Source organism: Gymnodraco acuticeps, unplaced genomic scaffold, assembly GCF_902827175.1.
Source record: "Gymnodraco acuticeps unplaced genomic scaffold, fGymAcu1.1, whole genome shotgun sequence".
NCBI classification, from domain to species: domain Eukaryota; kingdom Metazoa; phylum Chordata; class Actinopteri; order Perciformes; family Bathydraconidae; genus Gymnodraco; species Gymnodraco acuticeps.
The window spans coordinates 271,620-291,693 of NW_022992103.1; the positions used below are offsets into that span (position 1 = coordinate 271,620).

Sequence of the window (20,074 nt, forward strand, 5' to 3'; positions counted from 1 at the left end):
TATCATATATCATAGAAAACTGGCTGTTTTTGTGGAGGACAGACTCCAATATAATGTAAGCATAAGAGGAGGGTACTCGATTCACATGGATTATTTTGCAGTGGCGAAACCAGACTCTTCTGATTCTAGCTGGTCTATCTCACTGTGGCGCAAAGGATTGTCGTGTAATGAAATAGCAGCATACTGAACGAAAGCTGAGGATACCATGCTGGAAACGCATTTCTTCAGTATTGGGATAATCAAACAGGTACAACTGATTAATAGGCCGAAAATGATCGCCAGGGCAAATATGCAGAGGAACCATTCTATGATTGTCCAGGCTCTCCAGTAGTATCCGCACATTGCACACGGTTGCATTGTCGTCTTTCCAGGCGAGCCCTCATCACGAGGTGGGAATGCTCCATGGGGTGTGTGTGTGTATTCCCTCGTCAATTTTGTGACACGGACAGTCAGACTCTGCACACCGGTAACACAAACGAGGAACCAGAGAGCATATGGAACCGCTCAGCTGGCACTCGCTCGTGACACCTTGTGTGTAGTGTGTTTTGGTGTATGTAGTGCAAGTGTGGTGCTGGTGGTGACTTGGACACGTCACTTGTTGTCGTCTTCCGTTGGTGACTAGGACACGTCACTTGTTGTTGTCTTCCGTTGGTGACTAGGACACGTCACTTTTTGTCGTCTGCTTCTACCGTTTCTCCTTTCCTGTGACTACGACCTTGCAGTGGCTGGCGTGGACCCACGTGGCTCTCTCGGCGACCTTGACCGCTGTCTGGGTGACGAGAAGCACCTGGTAGGGACCTTGCCAACGATTGGATTTCCAGCTCTTTCTCCGGAAATCCTTGACCAGCACGAAGTTGCCGGGTTGGAGATGGTTAAGTGGACCAGTGGCAGGGGTAGGTCAGGCTGCTAAAGTGGATTACAGGTTAACACAATATGACAACATAGCATCCTCACACAAAGTTGTGGAGGGAAGAGGACATCCTGGAGCCTTGAGTCCAATCTGTGGAGGAGCCCCAAAAAGGATTTCAAATGGGCTGAGTTGACTCCGTGTTCTTTTCCGCATCCGCATGTACATCAGCACAATGGGCAGAGCTTGTGTCCATGACAGACCTGTGTCTGCACAGCATTTTGCTAGTTTGTTTTTTATTGTGCCGTTCTCTCTTTCCACCGCACCCCCACTCTGTGGATGATAAGCACAGTGCTTTCTGATATCCATGCCAAGGTATTCTCCTTTCTGTGCATAATGCAAATTAGGCATGCTTCACACACTGTAAAAAAAAAACCGTTGAAAAACGGACAAAGTGCTGGTAATTTGCTGCCAGGACATTGTCCGTTATTCTACAGATACTTCCGTGAACCCTTTAACGGATATTTCTGTAGATTTACAAGACTTTGTCTGTACCATATACGGACACTTCCGTGAACCCTTTAACGGATATTTCTGTAGATTAACAAGACTTTGTCTGTACCATATACGGACACTTCTGTTAATCCTAATACGGATAATTCCGTATTTTAACAGTCCTTAGTATGTACTATTTACAGACACTTCCGTCAATCCTAATATCTTAATCCGTAATAAATAACAATCATTACACTTTCAAGCAAACTGAATAAAGCACAATATATAGAAATTAAACAAAATGTATTTATTTTTTTCCATAAAAGTGCATTCATTTCCATTAAATTGTAAAACCCTAACATGACCATACATTCAAGTATGTAAAATAACAGCAACAATAACCTTTTTCTTAACACCATGATGTTAGAGGTCGGGCTGTGTGTACATGTGCGCCTCAAGATCAAATTAGTAGTTATAAATTCCTCCCACTGTTTGCCACTGCTGTTGCACCCTACTGGCTCACCTGTCAGTGAGGAAGGAGGAGCCCCATCCAGGAGGATGTAGCAACTCCGTCCTACACCTCCCACTCAACATTCCCCGCTGATAGGCGTTGCCCCAACCTGTAGGAGAACATGCAATGACAAATATCACCCTCCCAACTTCCCTCCCCCCGAACATGGGGGATTTGAACCCAAAAATCTGTGGTGGTGGGCAATAATGTTACCCCTCGCTACCTGAGTGCCATAAAGTGCATAGAACATGCAGTGACAAATAAAAAAAAAGTAAACTTTTTTTTTTTTAAAGTGTGTGTTGGTATGTTCAGTCCAAAAGTCCAGTCCAAAAAGTTCTGTTTTGAGCTTTGGGGAAAGCTCACATGTGCCAGTCAAATTCCTTCAGCTCAGTCACGAGCTTCGACAGTTTTGGAGGAATGTGGTGCTGTTTCTTCCCCTTCATCTCAGCCTTGGACCCTCGGTCAGGATTCACTCCAAAGAAAACTCTAAGGAAACAGAAATATGTTTAGCTACACATGCAACTAAATGAATGAAACTGAACTAAAGAGTAACATGCAGACAAAGCTCATATACTACTTGTAGTGTGGCTCTACAGGAGTGGAGCCGTCTAAAATAGCATACATTTGTTTTCTCCACCATGCCCGTGTGTGTGTCCATCTACAGCTAATGTTGCAAAATACTACTACTACAATAACACTTTGCTCCTGTAAGCTGAGCAACTCAGACAACGTGCTGTTAAAGTCTGCTCATCACCAACATACTATACTGGAAATGTCAGCATAACCCGTGCACCTGTGACTTGTGTGGATATACTGTACGTGCACTGAACGATCTCAGGGCACCGTTAACTCAGTGCATGAGTAGCACAGCTAGTAGTCACGAGTGCTGAAAGAAGTTGTGACGATTGATGACAAAGTTTTAATCTGAAATGTATGTCTAAAATTAATGAACAATGAGCAACGGCATGGTCTATTTTGTGACAAAAAAATATATAATTTACATGAGCCGTCAAAAATGGCCGGCGAGTCTGTTGTAAACAGTCCTGTCCGGGAAGATTGTTTCAATGACAGTGGGACCTCTGTCTGGTCCCTCTGAACCCGTTCTGGATCACCACTCCTCGGTGGTGGTAATAGGTTTGCATTTGAGAATACAAACATTATGCACCTTTACAATATGAATTAACAAAACTATTATTTTGTGCTGACAAACTAGGCTATATAGTGCATTTAGTGACTTTTCCTGTCATAATCACCACTGTGACATAGCCTACAGCAGCCTACTGTAGCAGCCTCTATATTTTATATGTAACATGTCATGGTATTTGCTGCATTTATCGTGGAGTTGTGTGTTTGTTAAACATGCATATACAATTTAGAGGTGACAGTATGCAGTGTTATAGTTTGTTAAATGCACAGGTGAAAATTTGACAGGAAGAGTTACTAAATCCACAATGGTTTTGGTTATTGGCTACATAGTGGTTATAGGTGGATCATGTTTGTTTGTATTCTCATAATGCAGACCAATCCACATAATCCCCATAGGCGAGTTGTGATCCGGTGCACAAAGACGGAGGTCCAGATTTCATTGCAGCAGCTTTACAGGCAGCCAAGGTAAAGAGGGTTGATTTATTTGCATCGATTATGATTGTACACAGTCTATATACATTTTAGTCACAAAATAGACAACATAGTTGCTCAATTTTGATTTCACACATACAACCACTGCATTAAAACTGCATCTAAATTTGCTATTTTCAATATCGCAGTCTACTTGTCAGATTTCAGTCAATCTTAAGTGTGACACAACCACTAAGCTCATCTGCAACAAGAGCACAGGCGTCAAATGTTGAGTGGAGTGGTAACTGTGACACTCGGTGCAAATGTACACGTTACACAACAAGTATTAACATTGGGGCATGAATCCTGGTATGGATTTTGTTATATTAGTCACAAAAGCAGCTCACATAGAATAGCCTAAATGTGTGTCTTTGGTTAAAGAGATAGCTCAGAGATAGTTGTTAGGAATATTGTACATGTTTTCCCAATCACCCAGTGTCAGAGCCTAATAAATGCCAAATGCCTTAGGACAGACCTTTTTTATGTACTTGGTGTAGTCTGAAGTTATATGAAAGAGCATGGGCCTTCAACAGGAAGCTGCAAAATGTGCTGCCTGTGTTATAGGAACATTTATTAACTATTGAGGGTTTAAGTGATTAAGTGATGGTTTGATAATACACATTAACATGAAACAAACAATAGAAAAGATAATGTGTAAGCAAACAAACTTTACACAACACTGGTGATTGTGCTGTCAAACAGGTCTATTAATTCTATGAAAAAGTTGAATCTGCAATACAATTTTAGGCAGTATTTGGGTCCCTGGTTCATCTCTCTCAGCTAAGGGGTCCTTGGACTGAACAACATTGAAGACCCTTGTCAAAGAGCAATGGCTATCTTGGCTCGATTGTAGAGTGTCAATGGGATCAAAACATATCATATATATTATATTTAATAATCATGATCCTATACGCAACCTGGAATTGAGCACAACTATGCTAGTAATCTAAGGGAAGATGAGTGGATACCTTTTTACATGCTTTGTCTGGTGGGAAGCCCTCAGTCTCAGAATTTGAATACCCCAGCTTATACATTTCAAAACAATGAGCTGCTTACCTTTGCATGAATTCCAGGGTAAGAGACATCTCCTTTGGATATTCAATGTTGCAGACATAAAACAAGCAGAAAGCATAGCTCAGGGCCACAATGGGGGAGGTGATGTGGTCATTCACAACTTCCTGATCAACAGCAATCTTGAATAGATGGTCACCTTAAACATAGATCACAAAAACAATATGTATTAGTCATTTAAAAAAAAAAATAACAACGTACACATGCGCCAAATCTTCCATACTCAGTCCAAACACAGGTTATGGTAAGAACAAGCAACAAATACTTTGAAACGGTATTCTGCATTTAGTTTGTCAGACTTTACATACAAGTGTGCTTACATTTAAAGATTTTGGCCCTAATCAACATAGTTCTGAGCACCATTTACAAAACAAAATCAACCAACTCTATACCTTTTCATCACAACAAATCGTCTCATCAGTAAACCTAAGAACAAATGGAGAACATATATCCAAGCTTGCTCGGATGAAAAAATGATTCAACTACAAACCTCTGATTAGGATGCATGGGGTACAGGGGAGGCTGAGTTCAGCATCCGCGGAGTCCTATTTTTGGAAAATAAAACAACAAAGATACACATGAATGTGATGATTTTATTTTTCCAATGTACACAAACACACAGTCAGGCAGGCAAATAGACCATCTGCCAGTGTCTGTATCAGAGGTAGCGGCTAACCATAGACAATAATGTTAATAGTAGTTATAACAAATTATTATTTACACAAACATAATCGATTAATGTTAGAATCAGAATCCTTTTCGGTCAGGGGGGGAAAGTCTATCCTTACAAGACCTTGTTCTATTAGGGGACAGCATTTGGTCCTCCAAGACAGAGGAGCTCTGCCGGGATGGAAGTGTATAATTATATGAGGGATTCTCTCCTGGTTGGGAAAATAAATCAAGGATTTTACTGATTTCCTTTTATCTTCGTTTCCAGGAGAGATGGTTTACCAATTTCGATATTATCAGCAGCGCAAAGTGGGGTTTAAAATCCATAAAATGTACCTCATTTTTGCAGAAAAGGTGATCAGGGTTTTCCTTGAAGTATCTCACAATGCCACAGATCAGCTGTACTGGACCTTCACCCATCTTCATCCCTTTGGTGTCAAGGAAGTTGTTGATGCCCGGTTCTTTTTTGGAAAGCTCCTGTGCCAGCTTGTTTTGTACCGAAAAGCCAAGGAGTCTAGATGCATGATCAAACAGGTGAGCAGCTTCAAATAGAAATGGCCACTCTTCCTTTAGGACCTTTACATTGGTTCCATCGTTGATGGTTTCACGCTGGATGGGATATGTTTCAGCCATCAGTTTTCGAACAGATGACTCCTAAAGATATGAGGCAACAGTTAATCAAACTAATAAATTCAATCAATAATAAAACGAATTATCAATATAAATACAGATAAATCGATTTCGGGTGAAAATAGCTGATATACAAGCGCACAACGAGTCCCATTGTGAACTTGTCGATCAGTTATTTTTTGTTAATTATACAAAACCAATTTGAATTGATCAAACTCAAATATTAGCTTCTCCATTACTCAATCAAAAAGTAATCCATACATACACAAGAACATAATGGATGGTTGCAGCCCTACCTGAGGATCATGGGTTTTGAAGGCACTTTTCAATTCATTTCGTTTTGACAGCAGTTCTGCTCTACTCTCAGTTCCCTCGACAGCAACATCCCACTCCACACATCCATAACGATCGGAATTTCTTGACTTTTTCTTCCGCTGAACTTCACCCTCTCCACCCTCTGCTCGCCTCTTTCCTGGGGTTGATGTTCTCTTAATATTTTCAACTCTGTTTTCTAGCTAGGTAAAGAGAGGACCACAACCATCTTTTGCAAACGGCATATTTCCAAAGGGCTCTGTCTGTTTGAAAGACAGAGGATATTGTCCTACAATGTTCTTGGCGATTTCCATCAGCTTGGATCTACCAGGTCTTCCAGGGTGTTTATGGAGGTAATCATCAACAACGATCCGAACCATCTTTAGTCTTTCTTTCGACTTTACCCATTTCTTTTCACCCAACACATCCATGAGCTTTGAGGGCATTTTGTGCCATGGTATGGAATATGGCTCACAGGATGGGGAGTGGGCAGATGGGGTAATGGGCAGGTGGTGTTGGGGGCAGATCATCACTCTGTGGCAGAGGTGTAGATGTAGGGCCAGGGCTTCTGAACTGTGGTGCAGCTTGTGAATCTATGGATGACATACCCCATAAATTAACCACATCACCAATGATACTAATTAATTAATACACTGGTTTTCAATGTCCGTTGGAGACCACCAGGGGTACAAATGGACCCTTAAGGGTCTGTGAATTTGTATACAGACAGTATACAGGGTTGGGCAATATATTGATATATCATGAGATTATTGAATAGGATTTTGGGTATCATATTGTGATACCTGTTGTGTTTTCCTGATTTGAAAGAATGAACTGAACTTACGCAACTGTTAACATAACATAGTCATAAATACATAATAGTGATATTTGATTTTGTCGGTGTTGTCCACCCCTCAGTACTGTGCAGATTAGGGTTACAAATAAAAAAAACGTACCTCCTTGGAAAGCTTTAACGAGTCTTCTGCACTGAATGAGTGGCAGAGTGTCCTGAATGTCCGGGGCCTCCACAAGGATCAGGTCATCTTCACATTGAACCCCTAATTCCACCAGTCTAGCCATGAGTGCATCCATCTTATCACTACTGAGCGATGGTATGGCTTTCTTAACCAACTCTTTCACAAGCTCCATGTTGGCATGTGTTTAAGAGGAATGAGCAACCTTGCACCTCTCTGGTAAGAAGACAGTGGATAATAATCATTAAGTTTGTCCAGATTTTGGCAGCTGAACATATGAGACATATTTTCATCAACTTCATAGACTCCAAGCTCAGGAACCCAGCTGGCAGTTTTCCCCCGAAACAAAAGTAGGACACTCATTTAATTTTTTATGATAATGCTCGCTATTTGTCCTAACTGTAGTTGTCCTTTAGTATATCTCAGTAAGACAAGCATACCATTTCCATATGGCGTGCCTTTAACCTGGACCTTCTCTGTGACAACTGAGTTACTCGAGTCAAGTCCAAATTCTTCAACTGCTGTCCTTATGCTTTGGTCATAGAGCTCAGGATAGAACCTGGTGGAGTCTGAAACTTGAACCTGGGGGCTAAATAAACTACCGCAAGACTGATAGGCCTGAAACAACTGATGTCTATCAGCAAGTGACTTAGTTACATTTCTGAAGTTTTTACTTGCCCTAATACACCTTTTAAAATAAGAATGTTTCGATTCAAAGCGCATCGTCCAAGTATGTATGAGTGGGCCAAACTGTAAACTCAAGTGAGCATAGTGAAGCAGATAGTGGTGTTTCGGTCTAAGTTTAACTCGTGGGAATAACTCTTGCCTCGATTCCACATACAGTTCGATCAGATCCTTCATATAAGCAATCTGCGACTCTGAAAGGCGAGGTGCACAGACAAATTCAACTAGCTCCCTCAGAAGAAGTACCAGTTGCCATACTGCATTGTCAGCATCTTTAATACGGCCATGCACTAAAATAGGCAAGAATCTCAAAAGCCACCTGTTTTGGGCTGCATGGCCTCCAAGCTTTGCTCCTTTAATGGGAATAGCATTTTACTTGTTGCTGCTTTCACCAGGAAATGATTTGAGTCTGGCATTAAGGACCTCATAACTGAACCACTTTTCTGTTTTTATTAAGAACTGCAAACACATTGCTAAATCATAGTCAACCACACCCTCAAACAGGTCATGTGCAAGACAGGGCGGCAGTCCAGGCTGACACACGTGAAAGTGCAACACATCCTCACTCCCAGATCGGCCTATGTTGACGTTATGTCAAGTTCCCTGTCGGCTTTTTCCAACGCAAGGGGGGGGGCCTTAGCGGCCATTTTCAACGCAGGGGGGGGGCCCTTAGCGTCCATTTTCAGCTTTCCGGGATGTCCATACGCTTCTATATAGCTCCCTAAACGTATGTTGTAGACGACTTGAGATCGCGAGCGAATGCTACCCGCCGCGGGCCATTCTCTGCTGAAGCATACGTTGCGAGACTGCATTGCATTAAAAACATTATGCTCTCTATATATTGTCTTTATTATGCTTTAAATAGTGTCTCGGGCTTTGGCTATAGGGCAGCTCAAAGGATTTTGTCCGGCCGTTGTGAAAACTGCTTTGTTTATTGTCCTTGTTCATCCTCACTCCCAGATCGGCCTATGTTGACGTTATGTCAAGTTCCCTGTCGGCTTTTTCCAACGCAAGGGGGGGGGCCTTAGCGGCCATTTTCAACGCAAGGGGGGGGCCCTTAGCGTCCATTTTCAGCTGCTTTGTTTATTGTCCTTGTTCATCCTCACTCCCAGATCGGCCTATGTTGACGTTATGTCAAGTTCCCTGTCGGCTTTTTCCAACGCAAGGGGGGGGGGCCTTAGCGGCCATTTTCAACGCAAGGGGGGGGGCCTTAGCGTCCATTTTCAGCTTTCCGGGATGTCCATAAACTTCTATATAGCTCCCTAAACGTATGTTCTAGACGACTTGAGATCGCGAGCGAATGCTACCCGCCGCGGGCCATTCTCTGCTGAAGCATACGTTGCGATACTGCATTGCATTAAAAACATTATGCTCTCTATATATTGTCTTTATTATGCTTTAAATAGTGTCTCGGGCTTTGGCTATAGGGCAGCTCAAAGGATTTTGTCCGGCCGTTGTGAAAACTGCTTTGTTTATTGTCCTTGTTTTTGTTTTAAATAAAGCATTTTCAATCGACGCATGCCAAACATGTGACGTCATATGATGCGTTGCATCTGCGCACAGGGAGCAGGGAGACCCCGAGCTCCGTATTCCCCGTATTTTTTAAAGAGATTTTCAATCACAGGCGCGCATCAAACGTGTGACGGATATGGTATTAAAAGTGGTAAAAATCACTACAAGTCTGGGCATGTTGAGAGCTGTACATACACACACAAGGGGAGTCAGTCGGTTCATAAGAGCCAGCATGCGGGAATATGGGATTTGTAGTCTTTCTCGTTGCGTATTTTTCATAGTCTTATATTTCAACAGTTTTACGACAAACTGTGACTTTTTTGACATGGAAATTATTATTTAAAATTGACAAACATCATATGTGTAATTCGTGGCACAATTCAAACGGGATCGAAAGATAATCTTTCTCTCACCATTGACTTCAATGCATACTTTTTCCGAATAAGGTGGAGTAACCCGGAAGGGGAGGGGCTTCGCCTCTCTTCAATAATAACGCGTGTGTCGCGTCGCACTTATTAAAGTCCTTCGATGAATAAGGTAAGAGCTTCATTCGTAATTTGTGCATAATCTGAGACGACGAAACCCATTAAATATACACCAAAACTGTTATTAAGTCCAGTCAGCAAGTATTGTAAGCACCTTAAGAAGAGCAAGGTAGTCGATTTGTGAGTTTGTGAATCCTTTTAAGACATTAATTTAAAATACAACTTACTGGACTATGCTAGCTACCGGCTACTAGCCATTAGCTATTATTCCTTAGCTATTAGCTCGTATAATTGTACATGTTAATAAGGTATGACTGAGTGAATTGACTGAATGACACCCAATAAGAGCAGTCCAAATGATTATTCCTACATGTTTATGACAGATGTGTATCTTATGCACAGCCCTTCAAATATAGTGTTACTTTTATTTGTCAAATATAATCATACTTTCCCTTTACTTATCCCACAGAGGGGACATTTACAGACATTTAACCTTAATTAAGAAGAGGCATGCATACATTTAAGATTTTTAAAAAAAAAGACAATTTATGAAACTACACATCCAGGTTGAACACAAAGATAGTGTAAAAGAGGGGGACCCAAGTTCCCATCAGCAAAAACACGTGGGTTTGCTATCCTGGCTCCAAAATGGTGGAATGAGCTCCCCATTGACATCAGGACAGCAGAAAGCTTACATATCTTCCGGCGCAGACAGAAAACTCATCTCTTTCGACTCCACTTCGAGCGATAGAACTATTAACAAAGCACTTATATACTAATAAAGGGCTGGCTTACCTAAAGCCAGTTGAGTAGCACTTGAAATGTTTTTGCTCTATGAAACCTGATGTACTTATATGATTCTGTTTTCTTCAAGTTTGTATTTTGTTAGTCGAACGCACTTATTGTAAGTCGCTTTGGATAAAAGCGGCAGCTAAATGCAATGTAATGTAAAAGGTACCTTGGCTCATTTTCTAAATATTGTTTCTCTTCTTTCCACACAGGTCTTTTGAAGTTGATATACCCCTGTGATACCCCTGTGATCTGCCATTCTATCACCCACCCAAAGGCACTTTTAAGAGCCACATTTGTTTTCTCAATCCGTCCTTTTCAGTGTGCCTTGTCCTTACCTGTGTTGCTGTCTGTGTATCTCTCTCCGTCCCTCTCTCGCTTTTTCCCCTATCTGTGCTTACCCCTTTTTTTGTCTTCTCTGTCTGTGTGAGTGTTTCTGTCTGTCTGTTTGTCTTTTTGGGCATCACCATGAGTGATTCAGAGCTCCAAAATGTCCTTAACAGCCTAGATGATCTTGTTGAACAGGCAGATCAAGAAGAACCCAATAATGAGCTCCAAGATGTCCTTAAGACCCTAGATGATCTTGTTGAACAGGCAGAACAAGAATAACTCAATAATGAGCTCCAAGGTCTTGATAACTTGATTTCTAAGCAGCGGGATGAGGATGCAGCAGCACCAGTGAAGACACCTGAACCAATCGTCAATTGGAAAAACAGAGACGTCGATGGAAACCAAATCTTTGATAGACCAAAAGCAAGCAGGAATCTGCCAAATCAGGGTGAGTATCTAATTTTCATTTTATGTTGAAGAACTAGAATGTTTACTATCTAATGAGTTAGATAATTAATTGATATATAAGGAAAACAATCAAACCAACGGCAAAATATGTTTACATTTGATAGGTAATCTGACATGATTATAGCACTTGACCAGATTATTTGACTAAATCTAATTCTATCTAAGGGTTAATGAAGACATTGGAATAGTATTTATGGTAAAGGTTTTTGTTTTGTACAGCTGGTCCCAGTCGGAGGAAAGCTCCTCGTGTTGATGCTCCTGACACTGACTGTGAGATGGTCTTTGCTCCAGAGACTGTTGGTATGTAATGTATTGTGTTTCTCTAAGCCTAAATCAGTATCTCCATATGTCTGTACTTGTTTCTGTGAGATGTGGCACTGATTTGGAAATGTTAATTCCATGTTTGAATTTTAAAAACAATTTATCATAATTATAAACATAGCTGTTAAATATTTCCAAGCCACAGCTACTCCATACAGTAAACTTTGATGTAGTATAAAACAATGTTTTTTTGTTTCATTCCTTATCTTTTAACAGAGTGTTTTCTACAAGATCTCCAGCTATCACTAAGCGATGCCTCTGGTGATGAGCTAGAAACATCTGCTCCAACAGCTCCTCCTATGGCTTCTTTAGACTGGGGCACAAGAAAAAGTCTCTTTTTAGAGAGGTGGAAGACTGAGAGGCCCCGTCTGATTAACAGCACAGCAGCACAAGAAAATGTTGCAAACCGTATCTGCCAACAGTGTGGGAGCAATCCAGCTGCTGTCCGTTGTCGTGACTGCCGACCACGCCCTTTCCTCTGTGCTGAATGTGATGTTAGCATGCACACCAGACATGTACTTCACAACAGAGATGCCATGACAGCTGGATTCTTCCAGCCATTACCTCCAACAACTTTTGTTGCTGACAAGGCTCTTTCCCATTGTGGTAAGTGTTTAAAATTAATTTCATTATTGAACTTTTAGAGATCATTGGTCATTAGACATTTCAAACAATGCCCCTTTGACTCATATTTCCTTTCATTTAATTTGTAATCTTGTGTATACTCAATATTAGTTAGTCCCTCAGTACTGTTTTAGCAATGTACGTCATTGTCTGGTTTGATAAATCTTCACATCACAAAGCGTCCTTGGGTTTCGTGAAAGGCACTGTAGAAATTTAAATTATTAATGTTATATTTCCGAATCGAAACAAATGGTCTTAATTCATATGTATGATCTTTTTCAGTTCGGCTTATGCCTGTAGAAATGCCTGAGAAAATCTGTGGATGCTCAACAGTGTCCTTAAGGGTCAACCCAGGAAAGGTTGTTGCTGTGGTCACAATTAATGGTAAATATGTTAATATTTGTCTTGTTTGAAAACTACTAAAATATATATATATTTAACAATTATACAACACACAAGTGTTGCCATAGATGTGTGTGTGAATTTTACATACAACTATTTGCTACGTTTTGCATTACAATTAATGCGTTTCGTTTTTTCTAGGAAGACACGATCTCAGCATGCCTGAGTTGAGTTGTCACACATGTGATGCCACTTGGGCTGCTGGATTGGACGATCTTATCCAGAGTGGCTACTGGCCTGCAACACTTCACTTCTCTACAATTTATGAAACAGATGTGTGTTATTCATTTGAAGAGATGAAGATGGCCGCACCAGGACTTTCCTGCCAGGCATTTTTAAGAATGCTGGATCAAAGAACTTTCCGCTTTGGCCGTGTGAGTACTAGATTTATGTATCCTACAGTATTGATCGTCTGTTGGTTTTGTGGATTTAAAATATGTTAGTTGCATACTTTCTTCACTGAATTAATGGTTAATTTATTTTTTGGAAATAGTCTGGGAAGATCTCAGCAGGCAACTTTCAGCAAAGTTTTTTTGAGTGGGAGGCTGTCCGATTTGAGGTGGAAAACATCTGCAAAGAGGAGAGCTTCATCTGTCCTGCGTGCACCCCGGATATGCTTGCGGTTTCAGTGGATGGAAACCGTAAGCACTACCGCTTCAAGCATGCAGCTAGGTACTCGGAAATGTTTCTAATCTCCGTGTTTAACTCATAACAAACAAAACTCTGTAATATAACTATCCTGACACCTTTAAACACTGACAAAAACCTATGTTGTATTTAGATCCGAGGAAAAGGCCACATTTGAAGGCGTCTTCATTGCCAAGGATGAAGAAGTGACACGATTTGTGGACTATATCCACAGGACAACTAAACATGTAAAATGACATACTATAATAATTATATTCGTAATTATTCTTAAATATATATACAGGTTGCCTTCTATTTAATATGTTAAGATTATTCTTTGGACTTTTATCAACCATTTTCAATATTTTAGGTCTCTGGAAGAGGTGTTTGTGGAGGGGAGTGGTCCGCAGCCAGAGAGACTTCCCAAAGATCCACCAGCAAGGTAGACGAGGAGGGCCTGGAGCTTGCGGTGTGTCGCCATGGAGTACTGCTCTGTGCACTGAATATGTACAGGGGAGAAATATTTGCCTATCCCTTGTACTTGCAAGAAAAGCTGGCCAGCAGGAATATCACTTTTTTTTGTATGGATGTCACATGTAAATGTTGGCCCTACCTTAAAAAAGTTACAAAGAGCTGCCCAGAGCTCCAGCACCTTCTCCAGATGAGGCCCTTCCTCTCGGTATTTCATGCCAAAGCCCATGATTTCAAATGCGAGGTAAGGAAACATTACCAATTGCTAAAAAAAAAAAAACTGTTGAACACCTAACCTTTTTTTTGTTGATTTGAAAAGTATATATATTTGTTTTTAACCAGGTGAAATGGAGTGGGGCGTATCAGGAGGGGGCTGGCTTAACACTCGGAGAGGAAGTGGAACAGTGCAATGCCTTTCTCTCTAGGATTGCTGTAACAACCAAACACATGACAAAAGCAGGTGAGACGACGACATAATGCTCTTATAACATCCTAAGCACAATAGGTAATTGGAATAATGTAAAAATCATATTGTATGTGTTTGCAGGACGCACAGACATGCTTACTCTCATGGCCATGCGCTGGAATCAGCAAAAATTCAGAAATTTGGCAACCTCACTGTGTCACCGATATCAGAAGGTAAGGACATCAGCAATGTGTTTTAAGATGCTATATGTTTTGGCATTATTCGAAGCTGTGGGCTGAAATAATTGTTCTTGTTGGCTCTGATTGTTTGTCATTGTAGACCACCAAAGTTCTGCAAAACCAGTTGCAGAACTTGGAGACCATGAAAGTGCAAATGGCAGTGACAGAGAGCAAATTGGAAGACTGGGTCAATGATGTCAAGGAGTGGGCAGAAGGTAAGGGAGGCTATGGCGCAGTGGCCTAGTGCGTTGGTGTTGGGATCAGGGGGTCACAGGTTCAAACCCTGAGACACTTCACCCCAAATTGCTCCCGTGGGGATTGTCCACAGTATTGAGTATGTAAGTCGCTTTGGATAAAAGTGTCTAACAAGTGACATGTCATGTACTGAGGAAATGATTAACATATATGACTTTAGAAAAAGTAACGCCCTTCTGCAATTTTGATTTTGATTGAGGCTCTATACCTAGACCAGTTTGGTTGAAGTCCAGGTATTTCAGAAACGTTCTAATATTAAATCTTATTAACTCACTTATTTCTTTCTTAGCCGCAAAAACAACAACCACCTCAAATGATGCTGATGCCTTGGCCAGCAGAATTGAGGTGCTGGTGGCTAGTATCAAGAGACGATCCCAGCGTCTTTATAAAGACACAGACGGCAGCAAAGGTCGTGCCAGGATCCGACGCAAGATCAGGACAGAGAAGGGGATCCTGACTTCTGTTGTGGAAACTTACAACCGAATGGTTGTAAGTACAGAAACTCTGTGCTTGGAAACCATTCTGTCTGGCGAGACAGCTTGGCCATGGCAGCAACCGCACAGTGGTATGTACATTAGTCTGTTGACTACTTCCAACAAATCTGACACATAACCCATAATGTGTCACATGTCAATCTGTAACCCCATAGGACTCTATTCATTTTAATTTCACATACACATGACTTAAGTCTTTCTCATAAATGCAATCCAGACTCAGTGGATCTGAAGACTAAAAGAAAGGCGTTTGAAATCATCATGGCAATAAGGAGACTTCAGGAGGAGAAGAAGATTGTGGTCACAGAGATGGACCACCATTGGAAAGCTCTCAAAGCCCGTGCTGATTCCCTGAAAGAGCTGTCCTGCCTTCTGCCCAGTGAGCCGATACAAAGTATGTATTCATATTTTAAATCCAATTAACATACAATGCAATAATGACTGTATTACTAACAGACGTTCTTTGTTATTGTTTTCTATTTAAGACCTGCCTTGGAGCCTAAGCGACGAGGGGTTGAAAGGGGTCCAAAGCATTGTCTTCAGGAAGAGGCAGAACATCAGAGAGATGAAGACGCACACCAGAGCGTGTTACCTGCAAGTTTTGTCTGGAGCAGAGAACATCAACTTCTTGCAGAGTGCTTCATCTGAGGATTTCGACAGTGACTCTGATTCCGAAATTGATTAGAAACTGACACCTTTCTCATACTGGACAATGAACTTAATTCTGCAAGACTATCAGTTCCCATGTATGCCCTACTTGCACTAAGAATCTAAACCACTCTGTGGCTACTGATATTCACTATTTCCCAGGATCTAAAATAGACAACCAACATATACCGTTGTCATCGTTCATTCACAATTATCTGAGGAACACTGTGGACACAACCTGGTCCAGCTGCTTCCCCTCTGGTAGCAATACAGATCACTCATATATCATTTTATATCTGATATCACTGTCCATATAAATCCTCCACACTGTATTTATATATATATATATATATATATACTATGAAAACTCATCTGATCCTTGTATGTTCTTTCTAAATAAATATCCTTTGCAATATTTGTAATGTTTACATCAGACACATCAATGTTTGTGTATGTATATTTGGGAATAAATAGATATATATCTGTGTACAGGTGTTATTAATTTATTTATTTGTTAGTATATTGTATGTCTACACATAATTAGTGTCAATATAGCTATTCTAGCTGTTAGTTAAAACATGACTTTCACAATAAGGGATCTAATTTCCTGAGATGCCAAGGATGCATTTTGATTGACAGTCTCTGTCTGCTGGAACTGCTACCTCCGCGATCCGACCACGGATAAGTGGGAGAAGATGGATGGATGGAGTTTTTCTGTTTTTCAAATGAACTTGTATAACACTTACATTTATCTCAGTCCAAAAACACAACAAAAATGACTATTATCCAATATTGTTTTAACTACATCATAACTTATATATAATATATATATATATAACTTATAATGCATTCATAACCGTACAATCCTGTTGTCATTTAATGTTATGCCCCAAAGCACATTACACCACATATTGCACATGTGTGAGTTCAGGTTCAAGTGTTGGTGTACATATTCTTTGAGAAAGGTTGAGTTCCCTTGGGGGGAGGGGCAGAGGGAGGGGAGACCAGGTGCATGTTGCGAAAAAATATTGTTACAGTGGATGAAGGGGGAGGGGTGTCTAAAGTCAAAGATGAATCTTGATTGGGCCAAATTTGACCCGAGTCACCCACAACAATTCGGCTGGGTCTCCCCAGACCCCAACACCAAATTATACACTTTTTTTTTTAGAGACCTTCAGACTTGGCTAAAATTGTCAAAAATAAGTGTTGTAGTGTTTCTATAGCTGCTGTGGAGGATATCATGAAGCCTTGTTCCGATAAACAAACTAGAGCGTAGTTATTATATAACTTTAACTTGAAACGGGTCACGGGACCCCCGAACACAACATAAGGTTTAATATAAGTGCAGGAAAGTTGATTGTCAAGTCCAACAACAAACTATACAATATATTAGACTTTAAGTACTTTGTCAGGCTTAATATTCATCTGTAGATACCCCCAACGTTTTTTTCTTATTTAAAAGAATACCTTAATTTAAAGTATTCTTTAATGTTTGAATAAAGGTTAATTAGTTTGTCTGTTTTGCACATCCTCCTATTAATATCTTTGTATATCCGGCACTAAACTGTTTTATTGTAGAGATCAGTTACAGCAGGGGTGTCAAACTCAAGGCCCGTGGGCCAAATCCGGCCCTCGACCTCATTTTATGTGGCCCGCAAGATCTTGCAAAGATTATTATATTCAATACAATTGGTGTAATTGTTGAATATTTGCTTTCAATTGTTTGCCCTAGACTTCTGCTTTCAGATGTAGTTATTTGTGAAGTTATTACGAGAACTGATAATAATCCAATGCAGAGGCAATAATGTAATATAATACATTATTTAATATATATTATATATTTACATATGTATATTTATATTGAGAAGCCAAGAGTGTGCAAAGCTGTCATCAAGGCAAAAGGGGGCTAATTTGAACAATCTAAAATAAAAATCATATTCTGGATTTTTTAACCATTTTTAGTTTACTAGAGAATTCCATATGTGTTCTTTTATAGTTTTGATGTATTTAGTAATGATCTACAATGTAGACAATTATTAAAATATATAAAAACATTCAAATGAGAAGGTGTGTCCAAACCTTTGACTGGTACTGTATATTTATAGTTACAACCGGCCCTTTGAGTGTAACCATAATGCTATTGTGGCCCGTGATGAAATTGAGTTTGACACCCCTGACTTACAGCATCTTCTTGATATTTTCATCTATGTTTCTATCATTGACCATCTACTTTCCCCCTATTTTGTATGTACTCTTAATATATGTATTTTTCATAAAATCTAACATATCAAAGAAATTCAATAACATGCTTTAACCACTAGGCGTTTCAAACTGTCACGATAATAGTGTTAACACAATAAAATATACTACTGTTTACAATTTAGTTTATGACGTATGTATGTTGTTGTTATCCACATATTGTTTGGATATTTGTAACACCAAACCGACAGAAAAGAGGGTCTTAATAACATGACCCAGTGGTCTAGTTAATAAAACATAATACATATCAAACATAATATTACTATCAACTTTATTGTGAAATTAAAAACGGTGTCAGTTTCCGGTGTCCGTGTTGAGTCAAATCTCTGTAGATAAATAAAGAACTACGGTACGGGGTCGATGTGTAATATTGAATGCAGCCGAACCATTTTTTTTTACAATGCATTTATAATAAGCAGCCCCGTGCGTGGTCAGGCGCATTGTAGGAAAGCAAGACAATAAATGGCAAATATATGTAGAAAATAAACGTAGAGTTACGTCCAAAACAAACGTGAAGTGGGAGAAAATACGTTTCTACCTAAACGTAATTGGGAATGCAGTTTATTTCTGTCGGAACGTAATTTTGACGAGACAGGGTTGGCCTGTGATATGAGAAAATTAAAACTTTTGGGTAGGGCTACACCAAATATATTGTTGGAAAGACCTCGACCTGCAGAGTAACATATGTCAGTATGAAGACCCTGCATGGCTCCTGCTTTGAAATATCGACTTTTCAACCTTGACATCCGTGCATGTTTAAAGGCTAATTCTGCTATAAAAGGGGCTACAAACATGAGACAAACTGTTATAGGGAGCTCTTAACCACAGCTATCATGATGTTAATTATAATCACATATATATATATATATATATATATACTGTCAAGTTAACGCGTTAATAAAAAATTAACGCCACTAATTATTTTAATGCGATTAACGCAAGTGTATTTTTTGTCCTCGGCCGCCCCGTAGTTTCAGAGCGCATCGAGTTTAAAATACCATCTACAAGCTGATGCTGACAGCCCCGCTCCTGCTGCCCGCTTGCGGCAGACCACACTTCCACGCTCGCCGGCAGGCCCTGACTGGCCATCGGGAGGACCGGGAGGGTGTGTGTATGTGTGGCGCGAACGAGGCACACCTTGTGTTGTTGTTGTTGTTGTTGTTAGCATCTAGTGCTAGCTAGCTGCGCTAACAGATATAAGGAGCTGTTTCAATGAAAACAGAGGAGCGACATTTCACCACAACTGCGCCGAGCACTTGACTTTATGCAGGAAGCCAGACAGTGGGACATTGTACGAAAAGTCAGCACACGACTCAGCACTGATAGTGTGCGCAACATGATTGCAGCGTCCAGGCAGCTCCCGTTCGAGCATATATGCCTTGAGCTGCACATAGCTCCAACGATCCATTACAGTATATATACACACACACACACTTTGTATTGTATGAGAGAGGTTCCAGGTTGAATTGAGGCGAATATTTGTAATGTTCAGAGTGTGTGTGTTCATGAGAATTCATGAGAATATTTGTCATTGTTCAAATGATAATAAAACATATAAAGCATATTTGTCCACTCATATGTTGATAAGAGTATTAAAAACTTGAAAAATATCCATCTAGAACAGATAAAAAATGTGCAATTAATCGCGATTAAATATTTTAATCGACTGACAGCCCTAATATAAATACTTAATGTAATTATACTTTTCATCAATATGACAATTACATATTGATAACCTGATCGTGCAGATATGTTAAACCACATTTATACTATTAAATGCACTGTCTATTTAGTATTTACAACTTCATATTCTAGAAAACAAAGCTAGTTAGATAGTATTTATATAAAGTGTTTTCCGGTTTGCAAAGCAAGAGGGTTGTAGATAGGATTGTAAAATATATATGTATTTCAAGAAAATCAATTGAGTGACTCGC

The 20,074-nt window shown here is 40.1% G+C and overlaps 2 protein-coding genes across 2 annotated transcripts; one reads left to right on the forward strand and one right to left on the reverse strand.

Annotated features, from left to right (window-relative positions):
* Positions 1 to 1,673: 1,673 nt before the first annotated feature.
* On the reverse strand, positions 1,674 to 11,049 carry LOC117537683. The gene is made up of 5 exons (XM_034202993.1): positions 10,935 to 11,049; positions 5,547 to 5,864; positions 5,032 to 5,086; positions 4,527 to 4,680; positions 1,674 to 2,339 (listed from the first exon to the last, which is right to left on the reverse strand). Exons 2-5 carry the CDS (start codon positions 5,841 to 5,843, stop codon positions 2,213 to 2,215), a joined length of 633 nt encoding a protein of 210 aa, XP_034058884.1. The 5' UTR covers positions 5,844 to 5,864; positions 10,935 to 11,049; the 3' UTR covers positions 1,674 to 2,212.
* Positions 9,742 to 16,338, forward strand: LOC117537682. Its single transcript, XM_034202992.1, has 15 exons — positions 9,742 to 9,859; positions 10,809 to 11,374; positions 11,614 to 11,694; positions 11,932 to 12,321; positions 12,622 to 12,723; positions 12,883 to 13,115; positions 13,235 to 13,413; positions 13,523 to 13,616; positions 13,739 to 14,083; positions 14,182 to 14,299; positions 14,387 to 14,478; positions 14,585 to 14,699; positions 15,029 to 15,304; positions 15,451 to 15,627; positions 15,719 to 16,338. Exons 3-15 carry the CDS (start codon positions 11,670 to 11,672, stop codon positions 15,916 to 15,918), a joined length of 2,346 nt encoding a protein of 781 aa, XP_034058883.1. The 5' UTR covers positions 9,742 to 9,859; positions 10,809 to 11,374; positions 11,614 to 11,669; the 3' UTR covers positions 15,919 to 16,338.
* Positions 16,339 to 20,074: the final 3,736 nt, after the last annotated feature.

Excerpts from the sequence above, each read along its gene's own strand:
- LOC117537682 (XM_034202992.1), top strand. The coding sequence starts at position 11,670 with ATGGTCTTTGCTCCAGAGACTGTTG. Across the intron at positions 11,695-11,931 it reads CTTTGCTCCAGAGACTGTTG|AGTGTTTTCTACAAGATCTC; the intron begins GTATGTAATGTA and ends ATCTTTTAACAG. Across the intron at positions 15,628-15,718 it reads GCCCAGTGAGCCGATACAAA|ACCTGCCTTGGAGCCTAAGC; the intron begins GTATGTATTCAT and ends TTTCTATTTAAG.
- LOC117537683 (XM_034202993.1), bottom strand. The coding sequence starts at position 5,843 with ATGGCTGAAACATATCCCATCCAGCGTGAAACCATCAACGATGGAACC. Across the intron at positions 5,087-5,546 it reads ACCTTTTCTGCAAAAATGAG|GACTCCGCGGATGCTGAACT; the intron begins GTACATTTTATG and ends TTCCAAAAATAG. Across the intron at positions 4,681-5,031 it reads CCCATGCATCCTAATCAGAG|GTGACCATCTATTCAAGATT; the intron begins GTTTGTAGTTGA and ends TCTATGTTTAAG.